A 27,245-nucleotide genomic window follows, 5' to 3' on the forward strand; every position below is an offset into this window, starting at 1 on the left:
TTCCGTGCCAGCCAGCGCAGATTCAGAGAGAGCGGCACCTCCAGTAATTTTTTGACTGAACTTTTTGAGCTACTTTTTGTCTACGTCTTTTTAGTCTATGACTCCTGGTGCACATAGGGATGCCCAGCTTCAAGGCTTGCGGATCCTGTTCCCGACTGATGTCGGTTACGGATCCGTACCGCGTGTGCCTCTTTTGCTTGGAGCACGACTACAACCCCAAGTCGTGCTCCGACTGCCAGTTCATGGCGCTGAAGGCTTTGCGGGAGCGGTCCTGAAAGATTCTTGAGTGTCAGCAGTCGGCTCCGCACTATTCAAGGTCCCAGTCAATAGGGAGGTCGAGGGACCGGCCGCACCATACTTCCAAGAAGTTTTCGCACTTGGGGTCAGGTTAGTCGATGCACAAGAAGAAGTTGAAGAAGCATTGTTGCTCTTTCACTTCTCCACGTCGGTCGGCCAACCTGACAAGGGATGCGGGCGGGCCCCTCTTGCGGCTCGGCATGCGGAGCCCGAAGAGTCGACTCTGGGTTTCCTTCCCTTCCCGGGACCCGGAGCGACTCCTGCTCAGCTTCGTAAGTTCTACGAGACGATGCATGCCATCTTTGGGCGGCCCAAACCCACCGGCGCGCGTTGGGGCCCCACGGACTCTGTTGGCGGTCCTAGGCCTTCTACGCCGACAGCTCTGGCGCCGCAGGCCCCCCTTGGATCCAGATTGGCGCCGGTTGACCTCATTACGCCTCCACCGGCGCCGATTCCTCCGGCACATCCGAAGCATTTGACGCACATTCGACGCTGGTCAACCCCCCCCCCCCCCCGGCAGGCATCGACCCCGGCCTCCATCCTGATGTAGACCTGGATCCGGACCGGTGTTGGCTGAGACCGGACCCGGCGCAGAGAGGGGTTTTTGTGCTCCTGTTCACTCCTGGGGTCCCTTTTTGACCAGATTGGCATCCAGAGGATGAAGAGGAGGACTGCGAGCGGTCGGGTGACCCTCTGACTGACCAGTTTTATAGTGAACAGGACTGGAGAGAGGAACTGGGGGATGCCAGTGGTCTGGACGCCTCCCCTGACCATGGCATGTTGTCTCCTCCTACCTTGGCTACGGAGGAGGGAGCATCATACGCAGTGGTGTTGCGTAGGGCAGCCGAGACTCTCAACCTCGAACTCCCTACAGTGGCAATCAGGACTAATCTCCTGACAGAAGCTCTTCAGCCGGCTGCGAGCTCTTTGGAGCCTCTGCTTCCGTTTAATGAGGCCCTTACCCACGTCCTTTTGGGCACCTGATCCAAGCCCAACATGGGGGCCCCCGTGGATAGGAAGATTGCCCAGTGCCACCGCCTGGCTCTGGTCGACCCAACTTTCCTCTCCAAACACCCCACCCCTGCGAGCTTGGTGGTCCAAACTTCTCCTTCCAAGAGCGCATTCCCTACTGCACCACTGGAAAGGGAATACAAGAAGCTGGATCATATTGGAAAGAAGATTTGATTAACTGCTACATATTCCGATTTAAGCATGTGAATCTATGAAAGATTCAATACTGGAGAAGAAAATAAGTTACTGACTTGTGAATCTCCAGCATTGGTGTCTTTCATAGATTCAGTTTCAATCTTTATTTCGACCATTTGGACATAAAAGATACACAGTACAAAGAAGGAAAAACACATATTCAGACAACTTTGCATTTAAAATATGGATACTCAGAAAGAGTTCAGTACAGGGATAAACATCTTTATAGTGAATTTAAAAAAAAAAAAAAGTTCAGTCACTACCCAACATTCTTTAAAAAACGGTTTCGTGTAAACCACACATTGGTAAAAAATTTAGAAAGTGCAAAAACAGTTGGGCCAGTAACATCAGTTTTTAAAACCCTGTACATTGGTGCATATTCCCTGCCACCCATGTTCCTTATCAACGGAAGCAGCCAATACTTTCTAGCTGCCCTATAGGCTGGGCAAAAAAAGACCACATGCAGGTCGTTCTCCTCCCTATCCTCACACAGATGGCAATACTTGCTGGGGGCAGCCGACGACCATCGACTAGTAAAAGACCGGAGGGGTAGTGTGCCATACCGCCACTGGAGATACAGTCTTCTTGCCAGTAGGGGAAAAATAGGGTCCAGAACCTTTTCAAACTTATAGGTGTCCTTGCTTTGCAGGAACACGGCTGACAAGACCCGTCTGGTTGGGCAGCTATAGCCCCTGCCAATTTATGTTGGTGGTATAAATTCGACAGAGACTTCTTAGAAATATTGGGTGCTGCCGTGGCCGGGTCTGTCCATAGATCAGGAAGCCCCAAATCCATGCAGATGGCTTGGATATTTTTAACCCAGGGGACACTAAGCACCTTGGGGTGTTTCAGTATTTCGACCAATTCTGCCCTGTAATCCGTGAGATCGTTACTACTCCATAGCCTGCGCCAGAAGGCTATGGGTCTCAGGCCTATCTCATCCGCTAGAGGCCGTAATCCTAAATCAAGCCTCAGTGGAAGAAGCGGAGTGCTCGGGGGGAGAGCAGCCACCCTTCTTATAAACTTGTTTTCTGTTACAGAAAGGCTATGACAAGGCATGTGCCCCCACAGTTCAGCCCCATACATAATTGCTCCCCTCGCCTGGGCCTTATATATCTGAACTAAGGCGCCCAACGGCCGGTACGTCGAGCCGGTCATAATTCGTGCAATGCCCCCAGTAGTTTGCACAAGTTTGAGATTTGCCCTGCTCTGGTGGGATCCCCAGGTCATAGTTTCATTGAGGGTTACACCCAGATATTCGAAGGTGGCCACTCTCTCGAGCCGCGCAGTTCCCAGTAACGGACTCTGGCGCAATTTGTGACTCGGGTTTAACACCATAAATTTGGTTTTAGTGGCGTTAATTTCTAACCCTCTATCCAGGCAAAATGCGGAAAAGGAGTCAAGTATCCTTTGAATACCCATAGGGGTTTTAGAAAGCAGCAGGGTGTCGTCCGCAAACATAATTGCGGGCACCCTGCGGCCATTGAGTTTGGGGGCGTCGGTATGCTCAGTGGCATTGAGATGGGCGATTACCCCGTTGACAAAGAGGCAGAACAGGGTCGGCGCCAGCACACAGCCCTGCCTTACCCCTCGGTCAACGGGGAACCTATCAGTAAGCTCCCCAGACCTCCCGCACCTCACTCGGGCATAGTTCCCATGATGCAGCCTCTGTAAGATTGACAGGATGTCCGGGGGGACGCCCATCTCAGCCAGGACGCTCCATAATTTCCCCCTGGGGACCAGGTCGAAAGCGGCCCGTAAGTCCACAAAAATTGTGTACAAACTGCCGCCATCGAACTTTGCTGTCTTCCAGTATATCAGATTTAGTCTAAAAACCTGGTCCACTGTGGATACCCCCTTCCTAAACCCCGCCTGATAGGGACTAAGGGCATCCACCTCCGCTATCCAGTCCTGAAGCCTATTCAGCAAGACCCTGCCGAACAGCTTCTGCGGTACAGCGATCAGGCTGATTGGCCTGTAGTTGGCTGGGAGAAGAGGGGAGCCCTTTTTAAAAATAGGGACCACCTCTGCCCCCAGCCAAGTACCAGGGATTTCCATCCCACCGAGAACACTGTTAAAAAGGGCCGTGAGATAGGGTACCCAAACAGTGGGCTCCTGTTTAAACAGGTCCCCCGGTAAGCTATCCAGACCTGGCGCCTTTGCGGAAGCCAGGCCCGAGATAGCGGCAGTGACCTCCCCCAACGTTATTGCCTCCCCTTGGTGGCCCGGCCCCCCCACCTCGATAGATTCAGGGGCTTCGCCTGGTTCAGAGCTATAGAGCGATTGGAAATGGTCCTTCCAAACCCCAGGTGCTATATTTGGCTCCAATGCCGATTGTAGATTCCCTGACCCCCCATTCACTGTCCTCCAAAATAACCGTTGGTTTTGGAGTGCTAGGGCCTTTGTGAGTTCTTCCCACTGATTTTCTTCCCATTCTATTTTGGCCTGCTCCAGTATTCTTTTATGGACTTGCCTGCTATGTTTCAGGTGTTCTCCTCCCACCCCCTCCTTTACTACTTTGAGCAGCTCTAATTTAGCCCGTCTACAAGTTTGATTATACCAGCGTGCTTTACCTCGGGGCCTATCTCTGGTCTTACGTGCGCTACTAGTAAAATGTAGTGCCGCAATTTTTGTGAGATCCTCATGGGCATTGAATACTCTGGTCTGGGAGTCTATATTATTGTTCCTCATGTCTTCACTCCCCACAGCTTCCAAAATGGGGACAATCTCAGCATACAGCAGGGGAAGTTTGTCCTTGGTTGCAACCATATTTTCCCACCTAATTCTTCTCCTGCTGTTATCTAGGAGGAGCGCGGGTTTATTCCCTTCCACTATAGTCCCCGAAACTATGGGGCCTGGATACACCAGATCAAGCTCCAGGGCATTATGATCGCTCTCACTCCTTTCCATCACCCTAAAGTCCCGGATTGTGGCCCACCTCGTTAATTGGACCATAACATAGTCCAACCGAGACTCTCTCCCCCGTCTGTTGTAGGTAGTTTTGCTTGGAATATCGGATCCCCACTGCCCATTACAGGCCCTAATTCCAAACCTTAGGGTAAGGGCAGTAATTTGTAGTGCTAGAGGGGACCAAGCTTTCGCAGGCGGGGCTTCCACCACGGGAACTGACCACCTTGCGTCTTCTTCCACTGTAAGCCCTTCCAGAAGGCCGGGTAATGGCTCAAATTGAGAGTTAAAATCCCCACCCACCACATAATATGAATCATTCGACAGTTCAGATAAAAGGTTCGAAAGTTCATCAATGGTTGGTGATTCCTTTGCCCTTCCCATCGGCCTGGAATACAGGTTAACCAGCACAAGTTTCACATTATTTGGCCAGAGTAGTGAGACCACAAGTATGTCTTTAGAATTAAATGGTAAACGGGTGGCCACACAGCCCAAATGAGAGGCTACCCAGGTCGTAAGCCCGCCAGACGGACGACCCTTGCCTTCCCACTGTGCTGGAATGTAGAATGATGCAAAGCCTTGGTGACCATAGTCCTCACGTGCCCATGTTTCCTGGAACATACAAATGTCCCCCATTTTGATGTAATTTTCCCAGTCTGGCTCCCCCAGTTTGTTGGCCAGTCCCGCAATGTTCCAACAAATTAGCTTCAAATGGTCAGGCGCCATAGTGGGTAGGCCACGGGGATTGGGGGGATGAAATCCGAGTACCCCTTCCAACTGGGGGACAGGGACAGCAATACAGGAAGATGGCTCAGTCTGGCTGAGCAGGCCATTGGCCCGTACCTGAGAGTCCCGTACACTTCCCTCCGATATATCCTCATCAACCACAGATCGGTGGCAAGGGCTACAGATGTCACTTTCGGGAACCCCTTGATTATCCGAAATGCCTATAACTATACCAGTTGTTACAATAGAGGGTGACAGTGGTCTACCAGCCCCCTTATCCCCGGTATCTGGCTTATAAGCACTAAGTCAATCAACCCCATCCAGGGCACTCAAGCAATTGAAACGATTGAAATGAGAATACGGTGTCTCTGGCGCTTGGGAGTACTGGTGTTGCCTATGGTCCTTGCGACTGCGTCTATGGTCCACCCTTGTCCAATCCTCATACAGTTGATCCCTATGCATACGAATGGGGGGGAAGAAAAAAGAAACTGGCAGGGTCTGGATAGTAGAATCCAAGGATCTGTTGACGCCTTCACAAATATGCAGCACCGTACCCTGGTCTTTAAAAGTTACCAGGACGCAGTCCCCTGTTATTGATTTCCTGGTCTTCCCTAGCCACGGGACCCTTCTCACCATAATAATCTCATTATTTAAGTAGGGAGGTAATGGTCGGTTCCAATTGAGCCATTTGATAACCTTTTTCTTGAGGGCTAAGTAATCTTCTTTTTCCCCTGATCGTAGGTAGGGGGCACCTGCTAGGACCACTGTAAGACTATTGGCTTCCGGCGGGAGATCTGGTCTCCTAGGTCTTGGGGGGGGCCCAGCCGGAGAGCGTGTGGTACCATTGCCAGATTCCTGGCCTCTTTCCTTGTGCTCTATCTGTGGTCTTAGGGGAATATGATCTAATGCTTGCGGTGGCCCATTAGCTTGGTTGCTGTGCTGCGGCTGGAATTTAATAGCCATAAGTGGCTGCAAGGGGGGGGGCAGAAGGCACACCCTGGGGTAGAACTTTGTTAGCTGGGTTTAAAACTCCTGTTTCCAAATGGTCCCCAGCCGGGAGTTGAGGTCCCACTTGCTTACTTACTATGGTGTTCAGAGTAGTAAGAGATGCTTCTAGTGAAGTGAGCCTACTCTCCACTTTTTCTAGGCTAGCACTAATGGGCTGCAGGATAGAGCGGAATAGGGTTTCAATACTCTCTAAGGATAAGGGTGAGGGATTTTTAGCTGAAGGATTAACCTCTAGGTTCATGCCGGTAGGCTCTAAAGTAGGGCGCGGAACCTTTGTAAATAAGACAGTGGGGACTTTCTCACCCACCTTCCCTGGCAAGAGTGGGTTGGCATGTTTCTTGCCAAAATCGAGGTGAGACAGCTTGGATTTTCCCCCGCCCCCCAATGATTTCTTGGTTCGTTTGCTGGGCGGAGGCCCATGCACCTCAACAACAACAGTAGGTTTTAACTTCTTCTTAACCATTTGCGGGGGAGAGGGTTGGTCTAGAAGGCTGACTGAGATAACAGGTTGAGTATCAGCTACTAGGACCGGTTGGGTTCCAGACGCCGCTCCTGAGGGACAGGGGATTTCCCTTAATAGAAGAGGAAAGTCCTCAAGGGTCAATGGGTTTGAGGTATCAAGAAGCGTAGCTTCGTCTTGGGAACTTGGGTAGGGGACGATATCTGTCAGAGATCTATTTTTCATAGATTCAATGGAGCGCCTGCGCTCCGCCCTACGTTTCTCTAATGAGATCTCTTTGGCCACCTCTCCCTTAGAAGGTTTAAAATAATTATCCAGCGTCCCAGTACTAGGAGCCCCCTCCCTTGATATGGTTTCGCACGGGGGTGGCGAAGGCATAACCAGAATCAATGTTTTTACCAAATTTCAGGGAGTTGGCCCAGCCCGGCCTCCTTCGGCCTCTGACGGCCACAGACGGTCCCGCCCTTGTCCCGGGCTTCTCCCGGGCGCTTCCCGCGCGCTCCCGCGCAGCGGGGGTGGAGACTCCTTAATATAGCTATCCAACTAGTTACCGGGAGGGCGGGGCCGGCAGGGAGAGCAGCCCAGCTGGACTAAGGGCGCGCGGGGACTCCTGGTCCTCGGAGTCCTCTGCTATGCTCGCAGCCCTGCCGGTTACACCACAGCAATGCCCCCTCACGGATCAGGAAAGTGCTTCACGCCGCGAGCGGGACCCGCGCAGCGGGTCCGGCGAGAAGTGGCGGCAACAGGAGGGTCACAGGCTTCCTCGCTGGAGTGGAAAAGTGCTTTGCGCAGGGTCAGCGTCCACAATGGAATCCACGGAGGTCCAGGTGAAGCAGAGTTTTAAACAATGATGACGAGGTGAAGGCGGGGCCGGCAGGGAGAGCAGCCCAGCTGGACTAAGGGCGCGCGGGGACTCCTGGTCCTCGGAGTCCTCCGCTATGCTCGCAGCCCTGCCGGTTACACCACAGCAATGCCCCCTCACGGATCAGGAAAGTGCTTCACGCCGCGAGCGGGACCCGCGCAGCGGGTCCGGCGAGAAGTGGCGGCAACAGGAGGGTCACAGGCTTCCTCGCTGGAGTGGAAAAGTGCTTTGCGCAGGGTCAGCGTCCACAATGGAATCCACGGAGGTCCAGGTGAAGCAGAGTTTTAAACAATGATGACGAGGTGAAGGCGGGGCCGGCAGGGAGAGCAGCCCAGCTGGACTAAGGGCGCGCGGGGACTCCTGGTCCTCGGAGTCCTCCGCTATGCTCGCAGCCCTGCCGGTTACACCACAGCAATGCCCCCTCACGGATCAGGAAAGTGCTTCACGCCGCGAGCGGGACCCGCGCAGCGGGTCCGGCGAGAAGTGGCGGCAACAGGAGGGTCACAGGCTTCCTCGCTGGAGTGGAAAAGTGCTTTGCGCAGGGTCAGCGTCCACAATGGAATCCACGGAGGTCCAGGTGAAGCAGAGTTTTAAACAATGATGACGAGGTGAAGGCGGGGCCGGCAGGGAGAGCAGCCCAGCTGGACTAAGGGCGCGCGGGGACTCCTGGTCCTCGGAGTCCTCCGCTATGCTCGCAGCCCTGCCGGTTACACCACAGCAATGCCCCCTCACGGATCAGGAAAGTGCTTCACGCCGCGAGCGGGACCCGCGCAGCGGGTCCGGCGAGAAGTGGCGGCAACAGGAGGGTCACAGGCTTCCTCGCTGGAGTGGAAAAGTGCTTTGCGCAGGGTCAGCGTCCACAATGGAATCCACGGAGGTCCAGGTGAAGCAGAGTTTTAAACAATGATGACGAGGTGAAGGCGGGGCCGGCAGGGAGAGCAGCCCAGCTGGACTAAGGGCGCGCGGGGACTCCTGGTCCTCGGAGTCCTCCGCTATGCTCGCAGCCCTGCCGGTTACACCACAGCAATGCCCCCTCACGGATCAGGAAAGTGCTTCACGCCGCGAGCGGGACCCGCGCAGCGGGTCCGGCGAGAAGTGGCGGCAACAGGAGGGTCACAGGCTTCCTCGCTGGAGTGGAAAAGTGCTTTGCGCAGGGTCAGCGTCCACAATGGAATCCACGGAGGTCCAGGTGAAGCAGAGTTTTAAACAATGATGACGAGGTGAAGGCGGGGCCGGCAGGGAGAGCAGCCCAGCTGGACTAAGGGCGCGCGGGGACTCCTGGTCCTCGGAGTCCTCCGCTATGCTCGCAGCCCTGCCGGTTACACCACAGCAATGCCCCCTCACGGATCAGGAAAGTGCTTCACGCCGCGAGCGGGACCCGCGCAGCGGGTCCGGCGAGAAGTGGCGGCAACAGGAGGGTCACAGGCTTCCTCGCTGGAGTGGAAAAGTGCTTTGCGCAGGGTCAGCGTCCACAATGGAATCCACGGAGGTCCAGGTGAAGCAGAGTTTTAAACAATGATGACGAGGTGAAGGCGGGGCCGGCAGGGAGAGCAGCCCAGCTGGACTAAGGGCGCGCGGGGACTCCTGGTCCTCGGAGTCCTCCGCTATGCTCGCAGCCCTGCCGGTTACACCACAGCAATGCCCCCTCACGGATCAGCAAAGTGCTTCACGCCGCGAGCGGGACCCGCGCAGCGGGTCCGGCGAGCAGTGGCGGCAACAGGAGGGTCACAGGCTTCCTCGCTGGAGTGGAAAAGTGCTTTGCGCAGGGTCAGCGTCCACAATGCTTGAATATTTTTTTCTGGAACAAGATCTAGCTTTCCACTAAATTTGGTGTAATTCTGTTCAGCACGTTTGCCGTATCACTGTTCAATGTTCCTATGGAAAAATCAATTGGGAAAACGCCTTTTAGAGCCCCCCTTCCCCTTTTTGAAATCTGCACGAAAAAAAACTCCGCTATGTTGTGAATTCACAAATTCGGCACCCAATATTTCTGAGACACTTGTAATGAGGGACTTTGAGGTAAGTAATGTTTTACTTATGTTTTTTAGATTATATGCCTTGATTTCTCCAGAAATATACCCTTTAGAAACGTTGCATGATGTGTGTGTGTTTCTTTTCTTTTCTAGTCATCACCCAGTCCCCCGCCATGGGGTCAGAGACATCTCATCTTTTCTCCATTTGCAGAGGAGCAGCTACATCGGGAGGCGGCCGAGGCTTTGATGGTATTAAGAAACTCTCCCAAATCAACACATGGTGCTGTGTTAGCCTCCCCGGGCACAGCTTGTAACATTTGTCCTTCCTATAGCGATTTGCAGACTTTAAGGGACATGGAACCTGGCCTCCTTCCTCGTTTATACTATCCACAGAGTACATTCCCTGTATATTCTGAGGGTATGCTGGTGTCTGAATCAAACACGACTGCTCCTGAGAGTTGCAGTTCAGTTATGGGAAGGGGCATTCACAGAAACAAATCTCAGACTACTGGCTGTTTGCATTTATCCTCCACATCCCCACCTGCCACTTTGAATCAGTGTCAGGTTTTGAATACTACGCCTATATTAGATGCTGGCAACATACCTATGCTTGCTCCTACTGCATTGCAAGCACCTCAACTGACAAGAAAAGGCAGTGGCAACCTTATAGAATTCAACCAGGGATCTCAATCTACAGAATCATTAGCATCTATACACCGTGTAATTCTCATGCCAGAGCCAGCTGCTAGTTTTCCAGCCAGCATGCCGCAGGACAAAGATTTCACCCATAGGTCTGTAAGAAAGATTGGAGATTATCTAAATGTCAGCCCATCACCAGCCAGCAACCATAGCACGCAAATGGCCATCCCCAAGGTCCATTGTGTGAATCAGGCGCCCAGTACAAATGCCTCATTTAGCAACACCGTTCATGAGCAGTCCTCCAGACTCACTCCTAGGAGCAGTGTGGCATTTGAATCCTCAGATACACCACTCAAAAGGACAGCCCTGCCTCCTGCTTTCTCACAGAACGAACACACAGTCTCCATCACAGGAGAGAGATTCATGCCTGACCCTGACAAGTTAGGGACTGCTGTGGATCTTAACCCTCTATCGCTGTATAAAGAAGGGACTCCTACAAATATGCATCCCTACTGTGTTTCACAAGAACCTGCACTTTCTGCAGCAATGTTTAATTCTGTCATGTCTGAAATGCAGGCTGTAACAGCAGCCTTCGCCACTGTGAGTCCATTTTCTAACAGCATGTTTCCTGCCTTGATGCCACTGAATGGGCATGCATCCCCGACCCCTTCTGCAGATTCTTTTGACCACAGAAAGTTTTCCATCGCGCCATCATATGTAGCACAGACTCTAAAAAGGTTACCAGCACCTACCGAGCTTTATGCGGCACATGCTACTTCCCATTTACATTCTGCCAAGTTCTGCACCCCCACATCCGTATCTACAGCACATTCAGATGCCTCTTCACCAAAGCATCCACATCCGCTGAACAGTACAACAAAAGCTGGCGTGGAAGAAAATGGAGTTTCCTTCAAGTCACCTACATACTGGGGGGAACATTCAAGCAATATGAGAGGTATGGTACACTTTTATGATTGCCATTTTGCAAGAAGGTTACAGCAAGTATTATGAAAGTTTGCTTGGGAGCGAAATGGAATCCCAAAATTGACATACCTCAGTCAGGTTTCCTACATTTCACTTTATCGGAGACGGTATTATATCTCAGTTTCCTGAGGCAATGTGCAACAATTCAGAAATATAATTTAATATTTAAATGGTTCAAATCTATAACCGAGTTCTAGATCTATGAAAATGTAAAGGGGTTTAATTACAGAATTGGAAAATAAGCGTTAGAGGGTCAATACCATGAATGCTGCCAAATGCAGAGTTATACAGAGTATGCAAAAGGTAGAAATTAATCAAAATCCGAATGGGCAGGAAAATTGGGAAAGAATCGGAAAGCATCCCTAGTAAAATAGGAACGTCTTCTAACTCACCCCCAAAATCAATGGTTTTTATTCATTATTTTCGCATATTAAATTACAAAAGCTACAGTCTTACTGTGTTATGAGCTAAAGTATATTTTCATCAGGAAATCAAAGCACATGAAAAATAAACGCAACATTGCCTTAACACACAAGTACTAAACCACGGTGTTCGAACAAAATATCGAGTAAAAAATTCTGAGATGCAGAAATATTTGGTTTTTAATATTGTAATCGACAAATCTCGACAAGAGTATCGATTTTCTAAGGTAAGTAATATCGATGTAAAAAAAATATTTATGGTGATATCTTTGGCAAAAATATCTATGTTGTTAATATTGATGTAAAAAATATCTATGTTGTTGATATCGCTTACAAAAATATCATTAATATCGTTTAAAATTATTTTTATGTATTTTAGTATATGTTTTAATTGGATATGTTATAAGTTGTTTGTATAATTATTGTTAATGTTTTTAATATAGTTTGTAAAATGTTTGCTTCTTTTTAATTTGTTTATTGTAATTTTTACTGTTATAGCGGGTTGTGGGTTTCGTAGGAGTATAGGGTAGAAAGTAATTTATTTATAATGAATTAGTTCATTATTAATTATTTAATTGATGATTATATATGTAAATTGTGCAATAAATGTATGTTTTAAGTTAGGTTTTAGGTGCAACTTGAAGGGTTGTAGGGGTATAGGGTGGGAAGTAAATACATTTTAACTAATTACATTTTTAACATTCGTTTTTAATTGATAATTATGTAAAGTGTGTAATTTTTTTGTTATTTTTAAGCTGCGAATTGTGGGATTTGTAGGGTACAGGGTGGGAACTAAATTATTTTAATTAATTGATATTTTATTTTTAATTATTAATAATGTAATTGATAATTATGTAAATTCTGTGATTAATTTAATGTTTAACTTATGTTTTCGGTGCAAGTTGTGGGGTTTATCGGTGTACAGGGTGGGATGTAGATTAATTATAATTAATAATGTATTTTTAATTATTAATCATTTAATAGATAATTATGTAAAGTTTGTAATACATTTATTTGATAAGTTATGTTTCAGGTGTGATTTGTGATGTATGTAGGGGTACAGTGTGGGAATTAAATTAATTTTAATGAATTTATTTTTAATTAATTATTTATGAATAATTATGTAAATTATGTAATGAATTTATTTTCTAAGTTATGTTTTAGGTGCTGGTAGTACATATGTATGTATAGTATTTCTAGAGCGCGACTGTTACTCCAAGGAGTGTCCTGGAGCTAATGCAGAAAAGAGGGTTACTGAAGAAGAAATGAGGATAGGGACTTAAAGTTTGTTGGCATCTAAGTAAGACAAAGGCTGTTGCGTCACATGTTTTCCAAGCACTGTTGAGAGAGCTGGAATTAGAACGATCGGTTTATAATTGGCCGGATCTGTAGGGTACAATTTTTGCCTGCTTCTATATTATGGGCACTGTAGCTGATGAAAGGGAGGTATTGAAAAGCTGATTTACAAGAGGGTTAATAACCTCCGCTCCCCGGGGTAGAATAATGGCGGGTGCTGTATCCGAGGGTGAGCCTGATTTCAGTGCTGATAAGGAATCTTCTGTGGATATACCAGGGAAAGACTAAGAAAATGGCTTTGTCTTTAGTGGGGAAGCTAATTGAACTGGCTGAAGATTGTTCACTCCCATGTTCTCTCCGAGAGTTGCCGTATCCCTGCCAGCATCCATGGCACCACCTTCCTCCCCAGTGGTGGGGAGGCTGGCTTGGATAGCAGCTATTTTCTCATGAATGAAAGAGCAAGCCGTTCACACCATTCCTGGGAGGGTAGTTTATGTTCTCTTCCAGGGGATCCTCATCAAAGTCATAAGCACATGAATATTCCCGCCCATGTGCGGGACCCGGAAAACATATATCATATATATGTAGCTCTACATATATATATATATATATATATATATATATATATATATATAACACCCACAATGCAGTCCTCTCTGGAAAAGCTGAACAATGCTGCAATAGAAACCTTTACACATAAACATACTAATAAAAAAGCAGGCAGAAAGAAAAACTTTATTATACAGTAAAAAAAGGTATTCCTGCCAGGAAAGTGAAAGCATTGTCAGCACATAGGCTGCATTGTAGAAAAAAACATAGAGTAGAAAGCTGAGAAGCTAACTCATATCGACAGTAACAGAAAACTGGCACTGTGCCTTTAAGGCAGCCATGATCCCTAGCTCCCATCATGCCTCAGGGGTGACAGTTAGGTCAGTTGTTCTTTCCGGATCCTTCTGACGGGACCCTGGTTTCTACAGCTCTACTTCTTTCTGATTTTTGTCAGAAATTACTTCACTTTTTGAGGTGAAACCTCTTTACTTCGACATTTTTACTGTGTTGAAGCGTTTTTCAACTGTTTTTGAAGGGTTTTGGCATTGATTTCCACTCAGAAATGTCTTCTCTTTTTGATGCTTGCCCCTCCTGTGGCAAAAAGAAGGCAAAAACAGACTCTCATTCAGTCTGTATTTTATGTTTGCCTTCAGATCACGATCCTCACACCTGCCAGCATTGCTAGCTCTTGTCCAAAAGAACTTTGATGGACAGGGAGAGGATTCGCCTCTATGGCCTTGCAGAGATAAGATCCACCTCCAGAGGCAGGTCACCGCTGAGGAAGAAGAAGGAGAGAGCTTCCACTAGTAAGATTCTTGTGTTCTCTCCATCGGCGTTGGGCTCGACGCCTCGAATCTCTTCTTCAGCGTCGAAAACGGCGACGAAAATACCATCGGCGGCGGGCTCGCTGTCGAGAGAAGACCGGTCGTTGTCGAGGATCGAGAATCGCAGGTACATCAAGACCTCCGCCGTCGTCAACCGGGCGACGATCAGCGTCGAGGCAGCGATCTCCGTTGGTGCGGGCTCGCACAACGTCGAGAGATAGGTCTCCGTCGTCACCGTCGAGGCGGCGTTGGTCGTCGAGACATGCTCCGTCGTCGCAAAGTCACCGGCGATCGACGTCGAAGCGTGGAACTCCGTCGACGTCAACCAGGCGATTGTCGGCGTCGAGTCAAATTCCGCTGTCGCAGGATCATCAGCGACCGGCGTCGGTCCAAGCCGCGTTCGACATCGAGACAGGTACCATCTCCTCTGTCGGCGTCAGGGCGACGTTCGACGTCGAGGTCCAGATCCCATTTGCTGTCACAGTCGGAGTAGAGACCAAGGAAGTCGACGTCGAGGAATCGTTCGACGTCGAGAAGGGTTTCACAGTCGAACAGGTGATTGGGGAGATCTAAGGCACGCTCTTCTTCAAGGGCAAGATCTAGAGGCTCCAGGCATTCGGTGTCACATGCAACGTCGAGGCATGCAAGATCAACGTCGAGGAGACGTTCAGCATCCAGAGTCTCCCCCATTAGGGTGACACAGAGCAGATCAACGTCCAGGCAAACGTCTCATCGCTCTTCGCGACGGAGGTCGCGCTCAAGAACCCATGGGGCATCTTCACATTCGGTCCAAAGTTCCCCGCAGACCATTGCTTCATCTCACAGTGCTTCTGTACAGTCCAGAGGACCGGCAGCTTCTCCTTCAAGAAGTCCTCCGAGGAGACAGAAATCCCCTTTGGTGCACCTCACCCCCAGGTGGCGGCAACCCGTATGGAAGTTAGCATCGGTGGGTGGAGCACAAAGGGTAGCTGAGTACTCAAGCCCTTTGCATGCGTCTCTTTTGCAGCGCTTGGTGCAGGAGGTAGATAAATCGCCTAACACACGCACCAGAGAGTGCCGGGGCAGATCACCGGATCGAAGGTCTGCACATGGGCATCGTAAAAGGCGACGTACACCATCTTGGTCGTCTTCATCAACGCACTCATCTAAGAGGTATTATTCTCCCTCCCTTACGTATAGTCCGCCCAGCAGAGTGTCACCCATTGATGACGTGAACACTTTCCACGATGTGTTATCCAGAGGGGCACAGAAGTTGGGCATTACCATGGCCACAACTCAAACGACAACGTCCATTATCTTCGAAACTCTGCACCAAAGATCGGCGTTGAGATCGTTGCTCCCTCTGGTACCGGGAGTCATAGAACCGGTGATGGATGTTTTTCTGGCCCCAGCATCCGCAAAAGCAGCGCCTGCAAGGATATTAAAGAAATACAAGCCGGCGGCGTCGAATCCTCTGTTTCTGAGATCGGATCCTCCACCTTACTCAGTAATAATCGCAGCAGCGAAGAAAACACATTCAGTCACCTCTACGTCCTCCGTTCCGCCTGATAAGGACAGTAAAGCCCAAGACTCTTCGGGGAGGAAAGTCTGTGGGTCAGCTGCTTCCACTCTACAGGTTTCCAACGCTGCAGCCCTGTTGGGGCGATACGATAGATCCCTGTGGGACTCCTTGGATCGGTTTGAAGAGAAGCTTCCAAAGGAAGACCAGCAGGACTTCTCAGAAATTATACACAAAGGGGCTTTGGTGTCTAACCAAGTAATAAACACGGAAGCGGATGGAGTATCTCTGGCGGCTCATTCGTATGCTCATGGCATTTGTGCACGCCGTTCCTCTTGGTTGCGTCTCGCTGCATTGAAGCCTGATGCCCAGCAACGCATACTGAAACTGCCCTTCTCCGGTACCTCTCTGTTTGGCGCCCATACAGACGAGGAGATGGGAAGGATGAAGGCGGAATTAGACACTTTGAAGGCAGTGGGCCTTGAGAAAAGGAAATAATTCAAGAAGCGTTACAGGCTGTACAATCGCAAGGTAACCAGCAGAGGGTCGAAACCCTTCAATGGTCACAAAATAAGCAGGGGATATCCCAGTATCAAGGCCAGCGCTCATCCAGAGGAAGAGGAGGACGCCAGCAACTATCCGCCGTCACAAAGCAGGAGGGAAGCCATGAGTTAATGCTTCCTCCAGCACCACTGCGCACTCCAGTGGGAGGAAGTACAACACACTACGCTCAAGAGTGGCGCACAATAACAAAAGACCAGTGGGTGCGCAATATACTAGTCAATGGATACGCACTACGTTTTTGCACGGCCCCAAAAGACTATCTTCCAATAAATTCCAGACAACATCATTTGGTCCTTCTGCATCAATAGGTGGCAACCCTGCTACAAAAACAAGCAGTAGAAGTAGTCCCACCAATGCAGAGAGGAAAAGGAATCTATTCCAGATACTTCCTCGTCCGGAAAAAAGACCAGCCACACAAGTTCAGACCCATCTTGGATCTGCGGTTTCTAAACAAATGCATCAAAAAAGAAAAGTTTTGGATGCTATCTCTTCACCAAATTTTCCCTCACTTAAAGAAAGGCGATTGGATGTGCTCAGTGGATACTCAGGATACATATTTCCACATCCCGATCACAGCACGGCATCACAAGTTCCTACGTTTCACTGTAGGGAAGGACCATTACCAAGTCAAGGTCTTGCCCTTCGGCCTAAAGTTGGCTCCAAGGGTATTCTCGAAGTGCATGGTAGTAGTAGCGGCATTCTTACATCGTCAAGGCCTGCACGTCTACCCATACCTAGACGATTGGCTGCTAAAATAATCATCTCCTCTCTTGGTACAGGAACATCTTCACCTGTGTCTGAACCTTCTTTGACATTTGGGCCTGCATGTCAATCTGGACAAGTCAGTCCTTCAACCGAGCCAGTCAATCCACTATCTGGGGGCCACTATCCACTCTGTCCAAGAAAAAGTGTTTCGTTCGGCGGAAAGACTGTCATCAATGAGGATCAAAGGCGGCAACATTCTTCAAACTCCTCAGCCATCAGTAAGACAAGTGGCTTCTCTACTGGGCTCCATGGCCTCCTGCATTTTCCTCATACCCAATGCCAGGTTGAGGATGAGACCACTTCAGCAGGACCTGGAAGACAAATGGAGTCAGTCATCAGGTCAGTGGAACGACCAGATTCTGCCATCCCCCATTGCGAAGAAATCCATCCTCTGGTGGATGCACCCACAGAATCTCATGGTGGGAGTTCCATTTCATCAGCCTCTGCCTGTACAATCCCTGATCACAGATGCCTCTCTTAAGGGCTGGGGTGCACATCTGGGTCCCCTTCAAACGCAGGGGAGATGGACCCTCAAAGAGCAGACTTACCATATCAACATGCTCGAACTGCGGGCAGTCCACTTGGCCCTCAAAGCGTTTCAACCAGCCATTCAGTCAGAATCAATACTGGTTCAAACGGACAACACAACCACAATGTACTATTTAAACAAACAAGGTGGAGCACGCTCTCGTCCTCTGTCTCTCGAGGCCCAAGCAATTTGGCACTGGCTTCTAGCCAGGAACCTGTCAATCACGACAGTCCATCTGCCGGGAGAACAGAATGTTCAATCGGACTCCCTAAGTCGTCACTTCCAAGAGCAAGAAGACTGGGTGCTCAATGACGACGTAGTAAGAGACATTTTCCAGCAGTGGGGTCATCCCAGCATCGATCTCTTCGCAGACGAAGACAACAAGAAATGCCACGCCTATGCATCCAGGTTCTACTGACCAGGAACGAGGGGGAATGCACTTTTGATAAACTGGTCAGGGACGTTTGCTTACGCCTTTCCACCCCTCCCTTTCATTCCGAAGGTAGTGGCAAAGCTCCTGAGATCCAGGATGAAAATGATACTAATAGCACCATGGTTCAGTCAGCTCAGGTTTAGGTGCTTCTAAACGGACCATCTCTAGATGGATAGTCTCTTGTATAAAGTTATCTTACCAGTTGTCAAATAAACCTTTGCTCGCTACCCCGAAGGCTCTCTCAACTAGGGGCAAAGCGGCAACAGTAGCTTTTTTGCATAATGTACCGATGGCCGAGATTTACAAAGCGGCAACTTGGAAATCGGTTCACACATTTACCAGGCATTACTGTCTGGATTCAGACACCAGAGCAGATACCCAAGTGGGCCAAGCTTCCTTGCGGAATCTGTTCCAGTGTTGAGAGTTCGGAGTCTGTGTTCGCCTAATGGCGGTTTTCTGATGTCTGAATAGTTCTCGGTCTACTTGCCCGCAGGATGAGGGGATGGCTTGCTATTCTATTCATGTGCTTATGACTATTGATGAGGATCCCCTGGAAGAAAAGGATTAATTACTTACCTGTAATCCTAGTTCTCTTTCAGAGGTATCCTCATCAAAGTCATAAGCAACCCACCCGCCTCCCCGGGCAAGTAGTCATGTGAAATAAATATATGTTTTTTAAAATATGGTCTTCGGTTATCCGCAAAGAACAACTGACCTAACTGTCACCCCTGAGGCATGATGGGAGCTAGGGTTCATGGCTGCCTTAAAGGCACGTTGCCAGTTTTCTGTTACTGTCTATATGAGTTAGCTTTTCAGCTTTCTACTCTATGTTTTGTTCTACAATGCTGCCTATGTGCTGACAATGCTTTCACTTTCCTGGCAGGATTATCTTTTTTTACTGTATAATAAAGCCGTTTTCAAAGGTTTTTCTTTCTACCTGCTTTTTTATTAGAATGTTTATGTGCAAAGGTTTCTATTGCAGCATTGTTTAGCTTTTCAAGGGAGAACTGCATTGTGGATGTTTATATATGTATATATATACATATATGTAGAGCTACATATATATGATATGTTTTCCGGGGTCCCGCACATAGGTGGGAATATTCATGTGCTTATGACTTTGATGAGGATACCCCTGGAAGAGAACTAGGATTACAGGCAAGTAACTAATCCTTCTGATCCAGGCTTCGGGGGAAGTAAACAATTTAAAAGATTACCTTGGAGTGATTTCCGGCATTTACAATTTTAGCCTCAATATAACGTTTTTTGCTAATTTAATTTCTGAATGAGATTTCCCTAACGCTGCCTTGTACTCTGCATTTTTGGTAGAGCACCCTCCCTGTTCTCTCCCTATGTTTTCATTCAAGTTTGATTGTTTTGAGAGAGTGATTGTACCATGGACAGGAATGTTTAGTCCGACGCAGCTGTTTTTGTCTTTCTGAGGCCAAAGCTCGAATGGGGGACTCGATCCAGCTATCATTAACCCCTTCCATGCTCATGACGAGCCCAGCTCGTCATGCAGTACACTGGTTGTGTGCTCATGACGAGCTGAGCTCGTCATGAACAATGGGGATCCTGGAGTAACAGCACAGGAGGGGAATTCCCTTAGCACTGATGTGGTTAAGACTAGCATCTTGGTCAACCTTGCCAGAGAGCGATGGGTTTCCCACTTCCAGCATACTGCTAAGGGCTTCATATTGAACTTCATGAAAGGCTTTTACTGTATTGGATAAGTTGCCTTTATTGGAAGGCTGGCTCTTTAGCCTAGCCCATCTGAAACTGAGCATATAGTGGTCTGGCTAGATTAACTTCAAGAGGCAGAGAGGTGAAGATTTGGTCTAAAGTGTGACCGGCAAAGATGAATGGGAGCAAAAATTGACTGGGTCAAGACCATTACCTTCATATTCTCTAGAAGTACAGATGTTTCACTCACATTCTCACCCTCCATATGAAGATTAAAGTCTCCCAACAAGATGCAGTGGGCATGTCTAAAAGTTGAAGGAGCCAGAACTTCACATAATAAGGATATAAATCCTCCTGTGGGACCAGGGTCCTCTAAATGAAAGCCCGGATACAGATTGATTGAGGGAGAGAGAGGCTGAATCCCGTTCACTCCGCTCCCTCCAAATCAGTTAAGGGTAAAGGGACAAGGGTGTAACATTCCTTATAAATAATTGTGAGCCCTCCTCCTCAACTCTTGTTTTGAGGTCTATAGGGACACAGGGTGGGAAGTAAATAATTACAATTAATTAATAATTCATTTGCATTATTAATAATTATTTAATTGATCATTAATTATCAGGTGTGAGCGGTGGGTTTTATAGGGGTACCGGGTAAGAAGTATAAATATAGTTGTTTAATAATTAATTTAAATTGTTATTAATTATTTAAATGATAATTATTAACATTTGAGACTAAGATATTTTTTTAATTATATGTTATGTGAGAATTGTTGTGTTTTTAGGGTTACAAGTTGGGAAGTTAATTAATAAATAATTTATCAATAATTTTTTACTTTGTTATTTTACTGATAACGATGTTATTTGTGAACTTATCAAGTTTTTTAAGTTATATGTTAGGTGTATGTCGTTCAGTTTGTAGACGCATGGGAGAGTTATTTAAGTACATAAACAAAAATGTATTCATTTATTTTAAAAAACGTTTTATTATTTCATGTTAATTGTGTTATACATTGTTTCTTCCTATTGCATTTTAATTGTTGGCTATTATATTTGTGGGACTAAAGTGTGGTATTGTAATTCTATTATTTTTTTGTGTGTTAAGTGATAATATTTATTAAAATTTGTAATACTTGTTATTTCTTTTTAAAAAATTAAGACATTTAGGGGCAGATGTATTAACTTTGTATTTTGCGAGTCCCTAATAGTGAATTTTAATGATTCGCTATCATGGACTCGCAAAATGCAATGTATGTAGGATTCGCAAATAAAATTGAGAATCCTACGCATTCCTTAATTAAGACTCACAAATTGCGAGTCGCAAATAGGGAATGGCGTCCCATTAATTTCTATGAGCCTATAGGCCCATAGGAATAATTGGGAATTGCATGAGCAATTTGTGAGTACCAAATAGGTGCATGCAATTTCAAGGGTGCCAAAAGGACACTGTAATATCTGTCGTTCCTTTTCTTTTATTATTCTCTCTTCCTGTCTTTACTTTGTCTTTCTTTTCTTTCTATTGCTTCACTGTCATTCTATTCCCCGTCATTCTGTCTTCTGGAATCTGTACTCATTCTAACTGTTCTTCTGCTGTGCTTCATGCGGAACAGTCACCTTGCTGTGGGTCCTGTTACTGTGTATCCTGTTGACCTTCGTCTTATGAATAAAGAAATCATCAGGATCAACTTACAGGCTACTTTGCTTCCTTCAAGATCGCTACATAATTGGTACCAGGAGTGGGGTGAAAAGAGGAAACTAAATGTTCCCGCTTCGCTTCAGATCGCTGCCACTCACACTACTTTTCCTGCGACGTTAGTGGGTCATTTGATTGACGTTACCGCATTCGGGACCCACAAGCCTCAGGTCTGTCAACATTTTGTTCTATCTTTTAATATACGGCTTTCTTCATAAGCCTCAACTGCTGCTTTCTGCCTTCTCGAGCCAGCACGTCTTTTAAGCTCTGCTCGCGCATCATGTTTATGACGTTTCTGCATCAGGTCTCCAAGGCAACCAAGGGAGCGCTGCAACATTCCTTCTACTGAACATTTATACCATGCTACACTCTTTGTGACGTACTTCACTTTCTGCATCAGCGTTTCCAAGGCTACCAGAGGAGCGCTGCAACATTCCTTCTACTGAATGCTGGTAACCTTTTATGACGTCCTTTCATTGTGATGCTGGCTGCATCCCTTGATTAATAAGGAAATATTTTACTCTTCTTTGTGACGTTCCTTCAGCATTGTGCCACCTGCATTCCTTGATTACTAAGGAATCCTTTTCACTCCATTGACTCTATACATTTTATTTGCTGATTTTCATTACAGCTTCCAACCACCATTGTCTTTAGCTGTGGAGTTCCACTCCAGCTGCAATTTTTTTCGTCTCCTCTACAATGGTGATTTGTACCAAAAATTTACTTTGGGAGCTTTGCTTTTCTACAATTTTAATTTTATTTCTTCAAATTTCATTTAATACATTCTTTTGTGATACATTTTCTTTTGCCATGTCATCTTCCGACAATGCTTTACATCCTCCTCCATTTTTACCAAAACCAGGCAAGCCTGAAATTCTTTGCAAACAATGGATCCATATTTTTGAAAACTATCTCATTGGAATTGATGGTTCAGAGTACTCTCCAGCAAGAAAAAATGATCTTCTCTACAATCACCTAGTTGTTGCTCCACAAAAGATTTTTGACAACTTACCTACTTTTCCACGTCCTCCTGGTGATGGCACTTGGAATGTTTATCTTGAAGCTAAAGAAAGACTTAAAAAGCAATTCTCTGAAGAACCAAATGTGCTTTTGGAAACATACAGTTTCTTCAAACGCAAACAAGACAGTGATTAATCAGTCGAAGAATATGTTGCTGCTCTACCTGTGACTTTTTGGATGCCACAGACATTTGTATCAGAGACCAATTTGTTTTCAACTGCTTTTCAAAGAAAATGCAAGAACGTCTTCTAACTTGTCGTACTTCTTCTCTTTCAGAAGTTGTTAATATCGGTAAAAGTATAGAACGTTCTATCATTTCTTCCCAAGCATTATCAAGTTAAGAAGGTCATTCTCCCATATCCCAAACTCTGATTTTTCCACTCCCATTTCTGCCATCAGGGTTAACAAACAAAGTGTTAACAAAGATGGATCTAAACGCTTTTGTTATCGTTGTGGTTCTAAAAATCACCTTGGTAATTCTCCTTCTTGCCCTGCCTTGGGAAGAAAATGCACTAAGTGTAAGAAGATGGGGCATTTTCAAGGAGTTTGTAGATTACAACGCACTCCTCATACTGTTAGAATTCACAATGTAGAACTACAAGTACCAAACTACAATTCCTCTGTCTCTGACTGCACTAATAATTTTTCAAATCAACTTCTCTCTATTGATGAACCTTTGAGTTCTATAGAGTTGGAGCGTCCTATTTGCCAAGCGTTCATCAACAATAAATCCTTGGAAGTCATGGCTGACTCAGGAGCTCATATTACTGTCTTAGCTGACACCACTTTTGATACCTTATGGAATAATTCCATTCATTTACAAGCTCCTGACATATCTCCCAAAGCCTTTGGTGAAAACGTCACATTGCAACAGGTAGACAAGTGGCTTGTGATCTGTGTAGCTGACAAAATGACTGCCCCATAGATAGGTTTTAAATTTGTTAACCGCCCAGACACAAGCTAACGCTTCCCTCTCTATCGTGCTGTATTTGGATTCAGCATCAGCTAGACTTCTAGAAGCAAAAGCGATAGTGGGATCTTTGTTGTGAACTGGTCGACCAAAAATAGCACCAAGACCTTTAAGGTTGGCGTCAACCGTCACAACACACTGGTGACCTGGAACAAATGGGCTTAATGCGGGAGCATTAACAACCAAAGTTTTGATATGTGTGAAAACAGAATTAATTTCATCAGTCTAAACAAAAGTACTGCCTTTTTTGAGAAGCGACCTCAGGGGTTGGACATAAGAAGAGAAGTCAGATACAAAAGAAGCATAATATTCGCATAAACCCAAAAAGGACCTTAGGGCATCCATGTCAGAAGAAGGAGGAGCTTTAATGATGGCTTCTAGATTGCAAACTTTTGGTTTAATACCTTCCGGGATAATTGCATGTACTAAATAATCAATTTGTTCTACCAAAAATTTACATTTGTCTGGTTGAATGGTAATACCTCTGGCATTAAGAATAGAAAAAACGTTACGTAAGGTGTTTAAATGAGTTTCCTTGCTTTCCGTAAAAATGAACATGAGCAATGTCTTTAAAAAGAACATCCATGGCTTTCTGAAAAACAGAGGCTACAGATACCAAACCAAAAGGTAGTCTTAAGTACTTGTAAGCTCCAAAGGGAGTGACGAAAGTAGTAAGTTTTCGACACTCAGTACTTAAGGCTATCTGATGGTGGGCAGAGTGCAGGTCAATGGTGGAAAAATATTTGGAATGGCCAGTGTTGGAAGGCATTTCAAGGATAGGAGGAAGAGGATGGCAATCAACAATGATGTTGCGATTTAAGGATCTGAGATCAACACAGAGACGAAGGTCTCCATTTTTTTTTGCGAGAACAATGGGAGAAACCCATTCAGAGGAATCTGTAGTAGCAATAATGCCATCCTTAGTCTAAGACTCTAATAGTTTCTTAAAATCAGCTTTGACATTTATGGGAACTGGTCCGACCTTGTGGGTGACAGGTGTGGCATTGGCTTTGAGTCTAATGAAATGCTCAAAACCTTTGAAGGTACCAATGTTATTACTAAAAACAGAATGAAAATTATCTTTGAGTGAAGTGAGAAGGTCACAATCATTAGGCAGTCATTTTGCCATCTACACAGATCACAAGCCACTTATCTACCAATTGTAAGGTGATGGTTTAGGCCAGGCTTTTGCCTAATTGGTACGTCTTCTTTCTAAACTTCAAGAATACAACTTTCTTATTAAATACATTCATGTACATTCATACATGTGAGGTAGTGTGGCTCACTGGTTAGAGGCGGCAGACCCGAGAGCAGAGGACGGCCCGGGACCAGGGTTCGATTCCCGGCGCGGCAGGTTTCTGGACCAGGGTCAGCGGACTCGATAATTCTCTCGCCTCGGTGCCCACTCTGATCTGCGATCACACTCTGCAACTCTGGGCATTAGCTTGCCTCATCTTCACTAACGGCCCCACCAGACCGCCGGGGATGCCTGGTCTCACCCTGGAGATACCCATTATGGGACCATCTCTCAGGGAAGCCAGGAAGGGTTTCGCAGCGGTCGAAGCGCGGAGATACTCCCCCGGGAGTGATTCTAGCGCTATATAAACACGCAAATTAAATTAAATTAAATTCAGGGTGGCAGAATTTTCAGAGCAGATTGTATTTCTTGTTTACCGTTACCCACCACTGATGATTCTATTGACGATTTTGATTGTGTTGTAGCTAGTGATCCAGCGTGGCTCTCTAACAACCTTTAATACCAATTCCACTCAATCCAGATGCAATTACTATTTACTCATCGATGGGGCCCTTAACACTGCGAGTCGCACAAACACACACACAATACATCTGAATCAGTGACATTGAGGTATAGCTGCTCATTAGCAGGGTCCCTAGGCTTAATATTATGTACATTATATACATTAACTTCTATTTGTTATGTCAACATGTAATCTGGAAAACTCTACACCAAAGTCACTCCACTATTTGTTCAATAGATCATCTAGTAGAAGAAAGTCGATGGAGACCAAGACCAGCTTAATCATAGTAATCCAAATAATACATTAACATTTATTCATGACTCTTATAAAAATGAAAACACAACAAAAGTTTACATTTTATACCTTACTTTCATCTATTCAATTTTAGGAATGGCAGTTTAGTTTATTCAAATGAATGAAGATTTAGCCATTTATTTAGTACATGTTAAAAGGGAAAAAAAATGAAATTTGAACTTATATTACCCAACTCTGTCATAAGAGAATAGCAGAGTTGCACAAGTCTCAATCTGCCTCTCTATTCTTCTTAACGCCTCAAATAAAATCTCTGCATGTGATCATCTTCATTGCTCCAAAGTTAAAGTCCAAAATTTTCAAAGTCTCTAGCACCATAAAACTGTTCAAACCGACATCATGTCGTGGTGCAATATAAAATCAGGAGCAAGCTTTTTTACCCTTTTCGAACACTATCTTTTATACCCATTTTCACTAACTATCTAACTAAAATTGAAACTTTTAGGGTCCACAGTTCATTCTGATTGGTCCAGCAATGGGGTGACAACGATCACCTCATCCATCCTTGACAGACCCAGTTTTTCAAAATGCAAAGTCATCTCACTTTTTCTCATAGATGTCATCTCCGTATTTTATTTTGTCATTCAATTCATTCGATACATTGGTCTTCCGTTCTCTGGGTTTTCAGATGCACCCTCTTACACTCTTGGGTCAGACTGGCCTTGACATCGTTCGCTCAGTGTACCAGGCACATCATTGATCCAACCATTTCTTTTGTGTGCATGCGTAAAGACTCTTTCTTTCAAACCACTGTCAATATTGCAGTCAGCGGCCATTTATAGTACAAATGCCACGTAGGCCTCAATGAGAACTAGTGCAAAAACAAACACAATAGAATGTTAAAATATAGAATTATTATTTTCACTGTTAACCACCCATCTTTCTAATATTCCCATTAGTAAATTACTTAGCCGGAGCGCACCCACACATAGCTTTTTATACTTACCAAACGTGTTAATTTTCTTTTAGCCACGATAAGACATACACGTTTACAAAATCAAAACACGCATGCGGTTTTCGTATTATAGCACTTTATTAGTATGACTCAATCACAATTGTTAATAAATGTGTTATTTTGCAAATAGCAATTAGTACCCATGTGTAGTGTTGATATCTAAATGCTCTATTGTTGATTAATTATTCATGCTTCAAACGATTAGATTGATTATATTATGCGAGTATGACTTCACAAGGGGTACACGAAAATGTTTGCCTCACCCCTGCTCCATCACTACCATCGATGCCTCTTCTTCATACAAAGGTATTATCTCTGAGAAAGAATGGCTCAATGCTACTTCCCAAGATTCTACTTTAAAAAAAATATCGGACTTTATTGTTAAAGGTTGGCCTCATGTTCGCAATTTGTCTCAAGATCTTAAATCTTTTGCACAAATTTCCTCTGAGTTACCTATTGAGAATGATTTATGTATTAGAAATAGCTGTTTTATTCCTCCTTTTTCTTTAAGAAATAAACTCATTTCCATTGCTCATGATGGACATTTAGGAGTCACAGCCACCTGTAAAAAAATTTGAACAAACTATTGGTGACCCTCTTTGAACTCTCAAGTCTCCTCTTTTATTGATCTGTGCCCCGAATGCATTGTTTCTGACAAACATTGGAAAACTACACAGAATCGTGCGACCGTGCGACGCAGGTGAGTGTGACCCACTTGTGGGACACCCCCGCGCCGCACGGCCACCAGCTGCTGCGTGTGCTCCTGTGCCTGCCTCTGCCCAAGCGCCGGCCTCGCTGCCGCCTTGAGCGCTCCCCTTGGTTTTTGCCGATTTCTGTCGGAAATTTGTGCATGTTTTTTTGGTTGCCGTAAGAGCGTTTGTCTACTGTTTTGCCTCTGTTTTTGACCTGCATTG

At 46.1% G+C, this 27,245-nt stretch overlaps 1 protein-coding gene across 1 annotated transcript in view; it reads left to right on the plus strand.

The window, feature by feature from the left end:
- Nucleotides 1-27,245, plus strand: part of DMRTC2 (DMRT like family C2) — a 237,626-nt gene that overhangs the window by 186,855 nt on the left and 23,526 nt on the right. The window contains exon 8 of the mRNA XM_086929096.1: nucleotides 9,593-11,033. Coding sequence (XP_086785222.1) covers nucleotides 9,593-11,033 — 1,441 coding nt within the window. The remainder of the gene's footprint in view (nucleotides 1-9,592; nucleotides 11,034-27,245) is intronic.

This window comes from Lissotriton vulgaris, chromosome 7, assembly GCF_964263255.1.
Source record: "Lissotriton vulgaris chromosome 7, aLisVul1.2, whole genome shotgun sequence".
NCBI classification, from domain to species: Eukaryota; Metazoa; Chordata; class Amphibia; order Caudata; family Salamandridae; genus Lissotriton; species Lissotriton vulgaris.